At 33.6% G+C, this 17,795-nt stretch overlaps 1 protein-coding gene across 1 annotated transcript in view; it reads right to left on the bottom strand.

Annotated features, from left to right (window-relative positions):
* Nucleotides 1-570: 570 nt before the first annotated feature.
* FUT8 (fucosyltransferase 8) overlaps nt 571-17,795 on the bottom strand; it is an 85,668-nt gene continuing 68,443 nt past the window's right edge. The window contains exons 7-10 of the mRNA XM_014069133.2: nt 9,496-9,742; nt 7,375-7,551; nt 5,811-5,961; nt 571-1,215 (exon numbers count right to left, since the gene is read on the bottom strand). Coding sequence (XP_013924608.1) covers nt 898-1,215; nt 5,811-5,961; nt 7,375-7,551; nt 9,496-9,742 — 893 coding nt within the window. The 3' untranslated portion in view covers nt 571-897. The remainder of the gene's footprint in view (nt 1,216-5,810; nt 5,962-7,374; nt 7,552-9,495; nt 9,743-17,795) is intronic.

Here is a 17,795-nt window from a genome sequence, read left to right as displayed (position 1 = left end):
CTTGTAAGAGATGATGCCGGGCCTTGGCTCTTTGCCAAACAAGGAATCAATAGACACAGACAGCCCAGTACTAGTCAAAGATACTAAAATATTCTGTATGAAATAAAATTTCAGAGCTTTCTCAAGAAAAGAATAGAAACATATTCCATTCAACAAAGTCTTCTTAATTTTAAAGTCATATTACTTGTAGCACTCCAACCATTCATTTTTTAATTTATTTTTTGTTATCAAAGACAATGTCCAGAAACAGTACTAAAGAATCAGTTCATGGCATAGTTTTACAAAAATTTCTACCAGACAATTATTGTATAGTTGGATGTATTTTTTAATTAATGATGATGTGAATTAATCAATGAAATTGCTAGCAAAAAATCCTGCAAAGAAATATGTATTCTGATTGTTTAAATCTGTTGGTTGGAGCATGTTGAGTGCAACATAATTCTTGCCCATCAGGAGAACGAGACATGGCTCTTCTAAAATGTCACTGATCTTTCAGAAAGAGGCACCATATTTCATATTCTCCACATACAAAATATGCTCATGTCACTTAAATTACATAATGCAGCAGTGTTAAAAGTCTTATAGTTTATTAATGGCAAAGAAATGAGCCCAAAATCCATATGTGATTCATGGGAGGAACATATTCTCAGAAAGACAAAGAGTATAAAACAATAGTTCCTGTTGAATGTGTATCAGTGTGCATGTGTGCAGTGTGCATATAACAAAGTTCAAACAGTGCCCTATCAAATTGTTCCAAGCTGTGCATCCAGTCTGAACAGTAAAAGGCTTTCATTTTAACCATATGTTAAATTGCAAATTCACATCCTACAAAAGTCAACAATATGGTTGGTTGTAATAGTTCAAAGTAAAAGTTGCTATGAATTATTTTGCTTGCCTTTATTTGTCAGCCTCTTCATATATGGGATACTTGACTGTCTCAATTTTCTCTTTCACTTTATAGGAAGGGTATAAACCTGTTCTCCCTAATTTTCTATTGATGCCTTTGGAATAGCCATCCCAGTGGTTTCCAGCAACACCAATTATATCTCCAGCTTCCATAGGAATTTCATCAGCAGTTCGAGGATGATGAGCATAAATTGCAATCTGGTTGTGGGCATTCTGTCCCCCAAAGTAATAAATATCATCCAAAGAATGAAAATAGGCAGATGCATCAGGATGTAATGTCTGCATGATTTCATAAGCAACTCGACAAACCTAGAAAAATAAAGGAAAAATATTATCAGGTTGGTATTATTTAACATCTGCCAATTGATTAAACATATCCAAAAGAAGTGTATATTATTAGACTTTTCTTCTGTTTATTCTTAAAACATATTCAATAATATAATGAAATGCAACTCTCCTTACTCTTTTACAGGTGGTCCTCGACTTGCAACCATTTATTTAGTGACCTTTTGAAGTCACAACTGCACTAAAAAAGCGAGTAATGACTGTTTTTTATGCCTATGTCTGTCACAGCATCTCCATGGGCACATGGTCAAAATTTGGATGCCTGACAATTGGCATGTATTCATGACATTTGCCATATCTTGGGGTCATGTGATCACCTTTTGCAATATTGTGACAAGCAAAGTCAATGAGGAACCCAGCTTCATTAACAACCATGTTGCTACCTGAACAATTGCAATAATTCACTTAACTGTGGCAAGAAAGGCGGAGCAAAACTCACTTAACTGTTATTTTTAGCAATGGAAATGTTGGGCTCAATTGTGGTTGAGGACTTTCTTACTATATTTTAAAATGTACAAAATCCAAACAATTCCAATCTGAAACAGTCATCTAATGTATCTTCTCTATCAGCTACTATTTTAGGTGATATTGTTTGACCGTTTTCAAACCATTCTACTTGTTAATGATTTGGAGGGTCTGCAAAATATGGTATGAATGCACAAAATACAAAGCATCACTATCACATCTTATTTTTTTAGAAAGTTTGCCTTGTCTTAATCTACCTCTAATTTATTAAGAATAGATGTTTTCCCGCAAATAGTAATGATTACATTTTCAGTGACAACTTAAGTCACAGTACTGTACACTTTATAGGCTATAAGGCTGATTTCTTTAATAATCCTTCAAAACTCTGCTACAACAAAATTAGCACATATCCTTCATTAAACCCTTCGGAGTGTTAATGGAGCCTACAGAATCTTTATCACATGGTTCTATTGGATCAAGTTCAGATTTTGAGTGGATCATTGTCCACTCATTGAAATATGTTTTCCTGTAAATTAAATGAATTATTCTGTCTTGCACTCTGAAATGAGAGAGAACATGTCTTGACATCCTATGTAAATTATTTTCAGATATGTGAAGAGTTCTATCATCTTACATCAACACCTGACCTCAATTTGTTTTCTCATGACTAAACTTCCTTCAATCTTTCTTCATAGGGCTGAGTTCCAATTTCTCCTAATCCTGTTTTAAATAATATAATCTCATTTGTAGTGATTGGGAGGAAAAATAAGACTTCTCATTACAGTGTTGTTAATGGAGCTAATGTCACAATGTATTAGCTGAAATGCATCTTTTCTTTCAGTATTTTACAAAATAAAAGAGCAAGGGCAAATAATACAATATGGATTATGAATTTGGGGGTGCCTTTTAAACCTTCCCATTCTACTTACGTGCTTCTCAACCTCAGAAATTTTAAGATGCAAACAAGTAGTCCTCAATTTACAACCTCAATTGAGGCCAACATTTCTGTTGCTAAGTGAGACATTTGTTAAGTGAATTTTACCCCATTTTACAACCCTTCTTGCTACAATTGTTAAGTGAATCACTGCAGTTGTTAAGTTAGTAACACAATAGTTAAGTAAATCTGCCTTTCCCATTGACTTTGCTTATCAGGTCACAATTGCCAAGCATCCAAATTTTGATCAAGGTGCTCATGGAGATGCTGCAATGGTTGCAAACGTGAAAAGTGATCAAAAGTAACTTTTTTCAGTGCCATTGTAACTTTGAACAGTCACCAAATGACTATTGTAAGCTGATAACTGCCTGTACTGGTTGGGAAAGTGTGGGAATTGTTCATATCTTAAAATTGCTGGTGCTGAGAAACATTGCTCTACATAAAAATGCCTCTTTCCCTAACTCTACTTTGTAATAGATTCTAAGAAGATAATTTTCTTTGGTCTGCTTAAATAACAATTCTAGATGTATCAGGATCATGGGAAAGAGGAAATAGGTTAAAATTCTTCTGATTGCTGTCATCTTTACATCATGCACCTACTCTATTTTAATTGTAAAATTTTACGCTGATCTGAAGTCTACCTCCTACTGTTTGAGGAACCCATGCTGCCAGCCCATCTTTCCCAGTTATGTCTGAGATCACTTTAATTTACACTGTACCACAACACACGAAAACAACATTTGGCTGTTTTTGAGCAGATCCAAACTGTATACCATGTTAAGGTACAGAGCAAGTTTGGTCTACTGGTCAAGTCCACATATCAGACCTTGGGAGACCATGAGTTCTAGGCCTGCCTTATATACAAAACCAGATGGGTAACTTTGGACTAGTCATCCATTCTCAATCCTAGGAAAGAGACAATGGCAAATCACTTCCAAAAAGTCTGGTCAAGAAAACTGCAAGGATTAGTCCAGGCAGTCACCAGGATTCAAAAAGTTAACTTAAAGGCATACATACATACATACATACATACATACATACATACATACATACATACATACATGACACACACACACACACACACACACACACACACACACACACACACCCACTGGTATGATGGAATTTAAAGGCAGGATCCAGAATAGAGGAAGAGATCTGATTGTGCAGTAGGACTTTTCTCACTCTCCGCTTAACTATGCTTGTTTTATTCTGATGCTCGAGAATCAAAGGATTTTCTACTAGGATGTAGCACACTAGTGAGTTTTCACTGTTTCTAATAGCTTATTTAAGCACACATTCCAGAAATAATGCAAAACAACAAACCCATATGCTATTCCTAAGTGAGAGTATTAAGATTTTAAAAGGCAAAAAAAAAGAATCAAGAAATGCATAATTTATGCAGGAAATTAATTGATATTGTGCCAGAGACTGTGATAGATGGGGAACGTCTTCTTGCTATTAAGGAAGTTTTAAATCTATTATATTACAGTTGTTACAATTAATTATTTGTCATTGGGTCTACAGAAAATTGTGAGATTTAGGAAATCAAATATGTATTCTAGCTTTGTTGAAAGAAAAACTAGAAGTCTGGCTAAGCCTTAAACCTCATAAAGAAGCAGACTAAGATTTGGGAAGGTAGGAAGAAAACTCAGAACACAATGAACTAAAGAGCTAGGAACTAAGAGACAAGGGGGCTGAAAGAAAGACAGAATTGAATCAATAGTGCTCAGTCCACCCAAGCAAACAAGATATAAAACCTGCCATCAACTATTTTGGCAATAATACTTCTATAACATTCACAGTGAAGCATTATTTTTCAAAAGATAAAATGTTTAAATAATGTGTTTATAATCAATGAGTAATTTAACTGAAATTTGAATAATAAAAAATTAAAACTGGCATTTCAAAACAGATATATAATTGTCCTGTAAATAAAAAAAATCAGTAGTTGGTGTGATGACTATGCTTCAGAATGTATTCCTTTAAAGAACAAAATCAATGAATTGTTTGGTAATATAGTACAGTTTTATTTAGTGTACTTAAGAGATATCCAGGACTAGTAAACACAATGTTTCTAGCATATCATCATAGTATTCAATAAAGGAAACACTTCTATGTTGTTATCATCTGGCATTGTGTAATACATTTTAAGAGACACATAATACATTAATAAAAACCATGTAAAAATTTAGTACCTCAGATTCAAAAGCAAAAAGTGCTTCATAATTCAAATGTAATACTTGACTGCAGCTCTCTTTACCAGATTCATGGAGTATGCAATCTCAGGGAAATATATATTTGGTTTAAAAAAAAATGTAGCAGGTAGTAACATTCATGGTCTGAAGCATATTTTTGCCCTTGATTCTGAAACATCAATCTAATAATATCTAAAGGCCTCTAAACTAGTAGCCATTAAGGTAAAGGTAAAAGTTCCCCTCGCACGTATGTGCTAGTCGTTCCCGACTTTGGGGACAGTGCTCATCTACGTTTCAAAGTCGAACAGCCAGCGCTGTCTGAAGATGTCTCTGTGGTCATGTGGCCGGCATGACTAAACGCCGAAGGCGCACGAAACACTGTTACCTTCCCACCAAAGATGGTTCCGATTTTTCTACTTGCATTTTTACATGCTTTCGAACTGCTAGGTTGGCAGAAACTGGGACAAGTAATGGGAGCTCACTCCATTATGTGGTACTAGGAATTCAAACCACTGAACTGCCAATCTTTCTGATCAACAAGCGCAGCATCTTAGCCACTGAGTCACCACCAAATTCCATCTAGCAGCCATTACTAATAGCCATTTTGCAGCAATACACAGATATAAAATGCATTAAGAAATATTTCATTTTGTTTGTTTGTCCCAAACTATAGCAAAATAATAGTAATGATGCTAAAATATTAAAACTCTACTTATTCTTTCCAATTTCCATGACTAGTTGGAAAAAGAACTATGTTTTCTTGTTAATGTCTCCACAGAATGTTTAAAATACTGATTTATTGGTAATTCTATTATGTATTACTATTATTAATTTTAAACTATCTCATACACCTCTGGTATTTTTTGTGTGTGTGTGTGTGTGTGTGTGTGTGTGTGTGTGTGTGTGTGTGTGTTTTATAGATTTCTAATTAGCCTCAAGTTTTGGGAAATAAATTAACTTACCTGTGAAGAAAAAGTGCACACAAGGAAGTCTGCCTGAGACAAGAAGTGTATATCCAAAATAACACCCCGCAGAGAGTTTTCAGTATATCGATTATGAAGACCTGCTGACCATGATATGGAATTGTCACTTATGAATTCATAGTTTGGATATCTGAAAAAAAATGCATCACATCATCACACTTTTGTTTTCTTAAGGAAACAGTGTAGTGTCTCTGCACAATTTATTAAGTAAGTCTGAATTCTTGTTCTGAACTGACACAGGCATAATAAGGAAGACCACATAATTTATTGGTACAAATTTTACTAACAAATGGAAAACTACATGTATTTTGTAAGAAGTAAAAACTACTTGTATCTGAAGCTTTTTATAACATCAATCTTGGCAGTCTCTTATACAATCAATCATGGTACCTTTCTGCTGAAAGAGATAACTACAGCTGTATACCATTAATATGCATATTAGATGCTACTTGTCATTTACCAACAAGGAAACAATCTGTACAATAACATGGATGGGGAGAAAAATCCTGAAATTAAATCCAGAAATGGAAAAGCATTTGGTCAACAGGAAAATGGACACAGGCACTGTGTTCATTACAGGTTTGCCCTTTCTCCATAAGGGCACTGGGAAGAAAGCAGACTTCTAAAGTTGAAAACTATGCTTTCTCAACAGGCAAAGATGAATCCCCAAGAAATTGAGTAGAAATATGAAACCCAGTAATTAACAGTCAAACTGCCCAAACTGAACTTATTGTATTGAAAATATCTGAAGATAACTCTCCTCAAATTAAAAGAAAATAGTGTATCCCAATGGCTTCCTTCCAAACAGGAAGTAAAACTGTAACAATGTCCAAATATGGATTAATTGGAAATCGCAGTCAGAGTGTAGCAAATTATTCTCCCAAGTAGTGTAAGAACAGAAAAAGGACAATTCAGCTCTTGATTCAATTTTCTCTCTAGCATTATATACTAATTCCTAATATTTTCCCAGCAATTTTCATCTTAAGTGGCCACAAGCTTTTCTTACATCTGCATCTGGGGAAAAATAGTTTTTTTTTAATCCTTCTTGAGTAAGAATCAGGGCTATAATTCTGATTTTTTTCCTTACAAATTTAATGTGCAATTGAAAATCACTAAGTGATTTACATTGTGATATATCACTTGAAGTTAGAGAGTAATGGGGAACAATGGTTTTATAAGTGTGATTGAGATAGATAGGATTCCAGCAGAAATTAAACATAATGAACTGGATTGAGAAGACAAAGAAACTTTTCATACCAGGGAAGATGTATTCTTGAGGTCCAATCTTCCAGTGGAAAAAAATTACACCATAGGAGCAAGAATACTATGTGGAGGAAATTTTTAATGTAAATAATGATATTTTCTCTACCCTCAATCCTAAACCCCCCCAAAGTTTGGATGATTTCAAATAATGTTGAGATAAATTTACTAAAATTTGGAAAACTCCAAAAACAAGACAGTAACATTGAATAAACCATAATGTTTAATGGATCTGCATCATGTAAAACCACTTTTGCATCAACTGTGAACCAGGATGCCTTACTTGGATTTTGCCTCTTGCAATAGCGAAGGATCATCTGTAGCCAAATAGACTCGCTTTTTGTCAATATGTTTTCTCCGGGAAAGAAGCTGGAAACGTTCTTCAACATGTGCCATGTATTCTTCAATTGGATGAAATGCTGCTTCTGTTCCCACTTTGTCTGTTCTACGGACGTGAATACTGGAAAATAACAGGAAAATTGGCATTTTTCTTAGACAACTCTTATTAATTCAAAACAAAGAGTCTGTGGCAATTCAAGGACCCTCTCCTGTAAGAGTCAGGAGGCCCTAAGCTTTAGAGAAGTGCCAAAAATCTTTCCTTCCCTCAACCAGCAAGATGTGAGTAACAACTCAATCTAGATTACTCCTTTTGACAGAATAAAATTCCATAGACTGTTCTGTGTATGAGTCTGCATGTATCTGCATTTTTTTAAAAAAAAATCCAGGTATCTCAAATGCTCACATTAAGAAAATGCATTTTTTAAATCTCTTAGGATAGTAAAAGTTCATTCTAAGATAAAAAGCAGATGAAAACAATTTAACCTCATTATGTCAGATAGTTTATAACAAATGGAAATATTACAAAGTCAGAAAACTTTTAGCTAAGTAAACTTAAATGAGAAATGTAATTGAAATATGTAAGTTTCAAAAACTCTTTTCTCTCACTGCAATATCAGGACTGAAAACATGAAAACCCCAAATAAAATTGATTAGGTTAGGTTGTAAAGAAAGTATTTATTCATATATAAAAATCATCAATTTGTGAAATCCATTGCTGCAAGATAGCAATAGCAGTAGACTTATATACCGCTTCATAGGCCTTTCAGGCCTCTCTAAGCGGTTTACAGAGTCAGCATATTGCCCCCAACAATCTGGGTCCTCATTTTACCCACCTCGGAAGGATGGAAGGCTGAGTCAACCCTGAGCCGGTGAGATTTGAACCGCTGACCTGCTGATCTAGCAGTAGCCTGCAGTGCTGCATTTAACCACTGCGCCACCTTGGCTCTTGATAGATTAATTGTTATAGCTTATAAGGCTATTTTGAATTATTTTTTTAAAAAACAAATATTTTTAATTTATTTATTAGATGATTAAATTTAGCGAAGTCAAGAAAATTAAAGAAATATTCAATCTAGGGATTATAGACATTTACTTATGAGCTGAAACATAAACCATTCAAATATGCATTTAAATCCCTATGTGATTTATAAAAAATAATGCAATGTCCTTTATTTGATAATGATTAGATCATAAACAACAGCCTAAAGTTCTAAAAAAGGGGCATCAAATAGAAATGTCAAAAATCCAATTCATATCTCTTAAGTGATTAAACTGGCTACATCCTAGATCTGCCAACCAGCATAAATACTGATAAGTAGGTGCTTCCAATAACTAAGATCATATAGTTCTGCTAGTTTGTATACCCTTTCTAAGAAAACCATTTAAAAACAAAGATTAGACACTTGGATGTGGCTGAGAATTATTTCCTAAATAATTTGGAAGGCCAATAATTTATTGCCTATATAAGTGGTAGTCAACCTGGTCCCTACCGCCCACTAGTGGGCGTTCCAGCTTTCATGGTGAGTGGTAGGGGTTTGCTGTAACTGTGCTTTATAAATTTTATAAAGTAAAGTTACTTCCCTACTTTATAAATCACCATTACTGTGGAACCGGTGGGCGGTTAGAAAATTTTACTACTAACAGAGATACAAAAGTGGGTGGTAGGTATAAAAAGGTTGACTACCCCTGGTCTATATTATCAGAAAGCCATAAAATACAACTTTCTTAACTTTTAAACATTTTTTTCTGAACTTATTAAAAGGATCAGTGATTATTAATTATAAAGCTAAATGAAGCCTCCATTGTCAGAAGTATTATACTTCTGAATTAAACATGTTGGGGTGAACAGGGCAGGACCCTCATTCTGTGTAGTGAACTTGAAATTTAAAAAGTGCTTTAAGACTGCTTTCTTTATTCCCAAATAGCATCGATATGAAAAAGAAAATACTGAAATAAGGTAAATTTGAGAGAAATTGTTTTTTCTTAAAAATAAATCCTACTGATTTCAATGGAAATAAATATGAGCGGGTTTATGACACTCTTAATAATATAATAAAACACTTACCCAACAATTGGATGTTTAAAACCAAGTTTTCTTGTAGCTTCTTCTATCTCTTTTTCTAACAAAGGCTGTGGACGAATTAAGTATTTGACAAACTGTGAGACCCACCATACTGGAGGGTCCCCATGGACACGAATTAGTCTATCAGCCAGATCTTCTGGAATCGCCAGTGGCAAATATGGAGGTCGTGGATGTAGACTGTCAACTATGGGCAATTCTATAACTTGAACATTTTTGTCATTCATTTCACCTGGAAAAGATAAGGTTATGATAAAATATTTCAGAAATTTTACCAATTTTATTAAAAATATAGAAAATACATTGTTTTTAAATATAATTTGTAGCTTTCTGACTGAGATTAAATATCCCTTTCAATGATTGTTTTGAACGTAGCTACTGCACAAATTCAAGAGTTACTAATGGACTAAACATAATTTTTACATTAGATATGTCCAACCCACCGTCCTGGACAGCTAGTAATGACCCCCACAAGATAGTAAAATTATTTAAAAATAAAGGAAGTTTGACTGCTATATACATATATATTTTATATGCACCCAAGACAATTCCTCTTCACGCAATATGGCCCAGGCAAGTCAAAAGGTTGGACAACCATACTTTAGATTCATTTGCAAGAAATATCATGGATTGATAAATATATAGAAATTATAGATGAATTTACTGACGTGCTTTTTTCCATTCCCTTTCTGTGTTTCTATCATATATAAAACTTGCTTCAAAGTGCAAAGTGAGAAAACCCAAAGTAGGATTTTACTAAATTAGTATCAAAGACTCAAATAGTTAAATACAGATTTAAAGTAAAAGTTAAATCTCCCTTCCTTCCCCAAAGCATTGACAAAAATGGTTTGTCAATAGTTTTTTCCTCACAATGTTTTGATGTTTTGACTTGGTAATCTAATTTATAGCCCTGGGATTTTCTGCTAGATTCCAATTCAAGAATAATTTAGGTCTGCATCCATTTAGATTTTCAAGATCAATCAAGGTCAGCTGGATACTGCAACTGGTTGTGACCAGGCTTAGAAAATAACTAATAAAATCAATGAGGCTTAAATTAGACAGGATTCACTTGATGTTAGTGCTATTTCACCAGGATTAATCCCATATCCAACTGAATATACCTGCTCTTAAGTAAAGCATCAGTTTAATATTGTAATTTTAATTAAGACACACATGGAAATTCAAAGCACTTTTCAATTCATAAATGCATTTTTTAAAGGAAAAAATCTATGAACAGAACTGTCACAATGAGGAGAGATATAATTCTGAGAAACTGTATTCTCAAACCGTGAACAACTTTTTTGCCTCATTTTCTGAAAAGGGGGAGTTAAGGAATAAAAGAAATACTTCAAACCTTTTATGCTTACAGACACTTTTTCAAACTGAAAGCAATAACTAACCCTTGAGCAGTATGCCAAAAGCTACATTCCAAAAGATAGGCAGGACACAGATATTAACTAAATTTGATAGAATCTAATATAAATTGTAAATTAAATTTGATTAAATAAAATTTAATATTATTTTCTTTGCATTTTCCACTTCTGTCACAGTATAAAGTACACAGTTGAAGGGCCACATCAAAACCTTTTAGCAGCCACAGTTAACTGTAGAGCCTTAGACCAACCATCCATGGCATAGGATGAAATTGATGGACTGTGAGATGAATCTGGTCCTTACCTATTTTCTGTTAATTTACAATTTTCACCAGTTAACTTCAACACCGTGAACAAATATCTCTTTCATTGCATCTTCCTTTGTTTACCTTTCTCCCAAAAGAGACTGAACAGAGGAACAGGGGCTGTTATTAATATATTAAAGGTAAAGGTAAAAGTTCCCCTTTCCAGTCGTATCCAATCCTAGGGGATAGTGCTCATCCTCGTTTCTTAGCTGAGGGAGCCAGCATTATCCAAAGACATTTTCTGTGGTCATTGGCCAGCAAGACTATATGTCATGGTGCCTATTTTTCTACTTGTATTTGCATGCTTTCAACTTCTAGATGGGCAGGAGCTAAGGCAAGTAAGGGGAGCTCACCCCATTGCATAGCATTGGATCTCGAACCCAGACTGTCAGCTTTCTAGCTGACAAGCTCAGCATCTTTAACTGCTGAGCCATTGTGCCCTTGTTGTTGTATTAATATTTAATGTATTAGACATGTCTTTAACCAGCAGAACAATAAAACTAACATTGTCTCAGTGTTAGTAAAGATTAAAAAATGAGGAAGAACGCCTGAGGCATCTATCAATAGATAGGAAACTTTTGAATGGAAGAAGAGTAACCAATTCAATATAATTTGAAGGTAATCTAAACTTATGCATAAAGCCTTGCCAGACTTCCCTAAGCCAATTGGGAATGTTCTAAATGCATCTCGCATTGCCTATTTTTCTCCTTTCACTGTTTAGGCTAAAAAAATTCAAGAATGCTTGAAAAATTAGAAAAGTTGGAACATGTGGAAGATTTCTTCTACAGGAAGATTTTTTTAAAAAGCAGTCAGCTTGACCATTGATTAAATACATAATTTTATCAATTATCTACTCAATTAATATTGACTAATCATCATGAACAAGTATTCAGTTTCTTTTCAAAGAATAATAAAGATTACCATCATTGAATACTAATTTTAAAATGTTCTACTCTCTTGATACTTAAGTGCAATCATTCCATTTATCCTTTTAAACTCCATTTAGATTGCTTTAATAAGACTAATACAGTTTTCTTTCTTGTTGCATATATTAGCTTCTATGTCTTTGTGTTTTTCAATCGGTGAAAACTTGTTGTCTATTTAACAGTGATTCTATTCTTTTATTTGTTTTTACAAAATACTATATCTCCCCTAGCCTTATAGTCAGTATATAGAAACCACCTGTCCAGGGTGCAGTTTTTTTGTTTGTCTCTTGAATTTAGGTCAATCTAGGTCAATGGTTCTCAACCTGTGGGTTGGGACCCCCTTGGGGGTCAAACGACCCGCTCACAGAGATCATTGGAAAACATGTATTTTCAAAAAAATACGGAAAACATCAAATAATTTTATGGTTGGGGGGTCACCCAATATGAGGAACTGTATTAAAGGGTCACGGCATTAGGAAGTTGAGACCCACTGATCTAGGTGGACATGGTTTTAAAAAAAAACCTTAACACCTATACACCACCTTTCCTGACCTTCTGGATCAAGACAGCTGAATATTTAATTGTCATAGTGGGGATTGGATTGTGTGTATTAAGTACAATATACTTTCATTTGGATTTACTCCCAGATAAATACAGAATACATACTGAGATTCAAGCTGAATTCCTTGAAAATACTAAACTGGGAGCTTTTAAACTATTGAATTTTGAACACATATCTGTAGTTTAGCTTGTTAAGAATGCTAAATTAAAGGATGCATAGTCTATGTCACACTAAGTCAGAAACTTTTGCAGATCTGCTGATATTCCTTCAGATATGTTCGTTATGTATCTATCCTTTAGATTATCACCTCTACCAATTTGTTAGAAACAGATACGTAACTGATTGGTCTGTAATTTCCTGGAAGTCCACAAAATCCTTTCTTAAAATTTGGTGTCACATTGCTAACCTTTTATTCTATTGGCTCTGAGCTTGATTTCAATGGCAAGTTTTGCTGTAAGGTCGTGGTTTCACATCTCAGCTGTTTAATAACCCTCTGGTAGATGTGATTAAGGTGTGAATTGTTCTTTATTCTCTTTCAAGATGTGTAAGAACATCTTCTCATTAACTCAATTTGCATTACTTGTTTCATTTTCTTTCCTGAAAATTTCAGTACAGATTCACATATCTGTCATATACTTTTGTAGTAAAGACAGATGCAAAGTTTTCATTAAGACTGTCTGTAATTTCTATATCATTCTTGAGCAATCCTTTCACTCCTTTATTGTCTAATTGCACACCCATTTCCCCAGCTAGTTTTCTACTTCAAATAATTAAAGTTATTGTTCTCCTTTATGGGTTTTTTTTCCTCATATACTCCTCAAATTCATTATTTGCATTTATTATCGTCAGCATAGGTTTTTCCAATCTGTGTTTGTGGATTTAATTGACTTATTTCTTCATTGTGGAATATATTGTAGATTTTAAACTATTCCAAGGTAGAGATATTTGGGGCATGTAGAAATTTACTTTTGTCATCATACCTGAGCACGAATATATCTTCCTTTGTTTACCTTTCTCCCAAAAGAGACTGAACAAATATCCTCTATTATTAAAATACATTTCTCTTGCATTTTTCCCTATTTTATTTCACTACCTCCAGATTATCCTTGATATTTTGATCCAGAAGGAAAGCAGCATACCTGCAAATACTCTCTCTCTCTCTCTCACACACACACACACAAACACACAATATTTCTATTCAGAAATGATATTAACTCCGTCAGTCTCTCCATATCAGCAGGTCTCTGGTGTGCCAACTATATTTATATTTTTATTCACAACCAGTACTCTTAATTCCTCCATTTTGGTTTGGAAACTTTTGGTACTGCCATTGACACTTTAACTACAGAGCGAATGCATTCTTCTTTCCTCATTCCAAATATTTTTCAGATGGATGACAATCCGAAGCAAATTAACGACACATGCCAAGAATAAACATTCAGAGGATGCCCTTTTATTCAAGCATTTTAGTACTCTTGGATAAATATTTTGGCATTTCTTTAATGCTTTCCCATGCTCAAAGCATTTTTCATATCAAAAAAAATTTTTTGGATCAATATATTCCAATAACATAGGAATTATTATTGGTTTTTTTTTAAAACTGATGGAAAAATAATTAAAATCTGCATAGCAATATTTCTGTCCTAAATCTTGATTTCCATTGTGCAAAAATTCACTGGTGCAGAATGCTTTGAAGTAGAATGCACTAAATTCTTTATTTCATTACCTGTGCCTGGTAATTTTAGGATATTCCCATTTTAGAGAGAAAAAAGTACTATTTCAGATATTCATCTGCCAAGTTTATATTTACTATCAGCCAAATATCTACACAGAAATGCTTCTTTATGTGAGTTCTTAATCCATATTTGGGTTCCGAATATGTCTCCAAACATTTCATCTCAACAGACAACATAGTGCAAAATTAAAATTCTACTTAAGAGATGGTCTATTCGACATAGTCAATAGTAATATCAAATATATAAATAATAATAATCATTTTTTAACTTCTGGCATGTATACTTGTGACAATCATATAAATAGGATTTATTAGATATATACATGCTTCTCTACTGACAATCTTCAACCCGGCTAACAATAATATTAGTATGAATATGTTGTCATGGATCACTTAAAATTTGTAATGTTTAAATCATTTACAAGACATCATTCCTTGCTGTGCATATATAAATAATCTTTTTACACTTAGAGCAAACTATCCAAAAATCAAAATTTATAGGAGAATAATCAAAGTTGCAAAACCAACTTTACAAATCATTTCCTTTCTTCCCTTTTCCAGAATATAAAATAAAAATAAGCAATGTGTCCTGACATAAAAATGCTAAAATGCAAAGATATGACAAAATACTTAAGCAGCACTCCTTTTAATTCCACATAAACTGAGTTCTTCAACCTCAAAAGTTTCTTTTTAAAATTGCTACTCAAGAGCAAATAATTTACAGTTGAATGAGAGGTAGAGTCCTGCAAAGTCAATCACTTGTTCCTGGAGGCTGCGTCATCCTGCTTGCCTTACTATCATTCTTTTAAAAAGAGGCCGACTGGTTAGCCAGAGTAGAGTAGAGTAGAGTAGAGTAGAGTAGAGTAGAGTAGAGTAGAGTAGAGTAGAGTAGAGTAGAGTAGAGTAGAGTAGAGTAGAGTAGAGTAGAGTAGAGTAGAGTAGAGTAGAGTAGAGTAGAGTAGAGTAGAGTAGAATACTTTATTGGCCAAGTGTAATTGGATACACAAAGAATTTGTCTTTGGTGCATATGCTCTCAGTGTACATAAAAGAAAAAAAATACATTCATCAAGAATCATGGGATACAACACTTAGTTATAATCATAGGTTACTAAATAAGCAATTAAATCATACTAGGAACAAATAAAACAATATAAATCATAGAGATACAAGCAACAAGGTTATAGTCATAAGTGAGAGGATATAGGTAATAGGAAGGATGAGAAGAATAATAGTAATACAGTCTTAGTAAATAATTTGACAGTGTTGTGGGAATTAGTTATTTAGCAGTGATGGCATCTGGGAAAAACTGTCCTTGTGTCTAGTTTTTCTGGTGTGCATAGTATCAGAAGTTTTTTTCTTTACTGTCTCTAGAATGCCTTGGAAAAGTATAACGGAACTGAAGCGTCAAGAAAATGACAAATTTTATTTTAAATTGTGCATACTGTTTGGCATAGCTCTTAAAATGCTTTTGAAAATGACTATGGAATACAATTTAAATATATGAACAAATTACATAGACAAGATTTGTTCAAGATGTTTTGCAGTGCCCCCAAAAGTCCCTGCAGACCAGCTGATTTTCACTGATTACTACTGATTTTCCAACTATATTCATTTCAAGTTGTTGAAATGTACTTGGTACTTGAACAGGTACTTGATACTTGAACATATACATTTCAAGTACCCTGTACACTGCTTAAAAGGCTTGGGAAGGTGACATTCTGCAACTAGATAAGCCATAGGTAGAAAGAATTGTCAACATTATTTTCCATATGTTACTTTTGCTCTACAGATTAATATTCTTCCCCTGTTTTACATATTATTAGGGACTATCTAAAGTTATTTATTAAGATATACTACTATTACTTTACTTGGCAAAATTAAAAAACAAATGCCATATTCTCAGTTTTAAAAGTGACTACTGTATACATTCTGACATGAATATAAAGTGGTGAAAATGTAACTTTCACTAACAGATAAATATTGCATTTTAACAACATTAACTGTCGCGTCAAATCTCACTATAGAAATGTTAACATGTATTTCAAAACACAGTTATTATACTGGCTGCTTTATCATTAGCGATAATCAATGGAATCATTTTAACACGATTAATAGTACTGTAATTTTCTTTCAAGAAATAATCTGAACGATAAGGCCAAGTACATAGAAAAAAATCATAAAGTTTACTTATTTTGCTGAAAAAGGAAAAAAAGCTATTAAAGAACAAGTACTATTGGCAATTATTTTAACAGAATTTAATCCATTTTTCTCAAAAAATGTAAGATGGTTGAATGGCTTTCTTGAATATTCATGAATGGTTAGTTGCACATAAATAGAAAAACTCCAGGGTCAAGAACAACTCTAAATCCACCTAATTTGGAAATAAAGCTCTTAATTATTTTCACAATGGATAAGTATATAACTTGTTTTGGCCATGTTTTGAAAATATTAAAATAATTACTAATCATAATTAATTAAAGTTTTCCAACAAGGAATGTTCAATTGATTAATATGAAGGTAGACACACAACTTTAATTATATTCTGGTTAACAGAAACAGTTTAGTAACTCTTTATTTAATGTTCCCACTGCAGTTATTACAATTACAAGGTACATCATAAAGAATATAAATACCAAACATTTTATTTGTCTTGGAAGGTGGATTTTCTTTTTCTTTTGCTTTCTATATAACTATTAGAATGAGTCATCTCTTTGCATAGTAACTTTGCACAGAGGAAGTCAACATCTGATAATACATAAAGATCATGGGCCTATTTGGTGTCAAAAAAATGCAGAAATCTCCAACTCTTTGTTTCCATCTACTTGATCATGTCTATTTTTCTCAGCTCATATATGAAAGCCCTAATATCAGCCACACTGATGATTAGGCACAATAAGATCCAACCCTACTTTCTGGTTACCAGCTTTGACACATACTCCTCCACATTTACGAAGAGAAAACACTTTACTGGGAGAGTGTAAGAAAATATTTAGTAATATTCACCTTTAGATATCACTAATGCTGTTTTGCACTAGATATCCACCTATTAGGACAGCCACTTTGCTGGATAACAACTTCAATCTGCTTCAGGCCTGGACGCGAATGGTCCTCTATTGCTCCCCCACAGTGTCATAACATGTTTTACAAATGAACAAAACGGATTCAATCTATCCCATAAAACCTGGTCAATACTCAATAGGATTAGGAATCAACATGGCAGGTGCGGTAGTCTCCTCCATAAATGGGGAAAGCTCTCTCTTCTCCAAAGCAGATAGTGCTGCATATTGTGGAACAGTGCCCTTTGAGTGCATATCAGGGAAACCCCAGACTTTCTGGATGCAATCCCATTATGTATTGACTATATAAACACCTATCCTTGAATTT

Source organism: Thamnophis sirtalis, unplaced genomic scaffold (genome assembly GCF_051295495.1).
Source record: "Thamnophis sirtalis isolate CommonGarterSnake01/CBP01778 unplaced genomic scaffold, rThaSir2_p1.2 scaffold_1, whole genome shotgun sequence".
In the NCBI taxonomy this organism is placed as follows: domain Eukaryota; kingdom Metazoa; phylum Chordata; class Lepidosauria; order Squamata; family Natricidae; genus Thamnophis; species Thamnophis sirtalis.
This window is presented reverse-complemented; position numbering and strand designations above follow the sequence as displayed.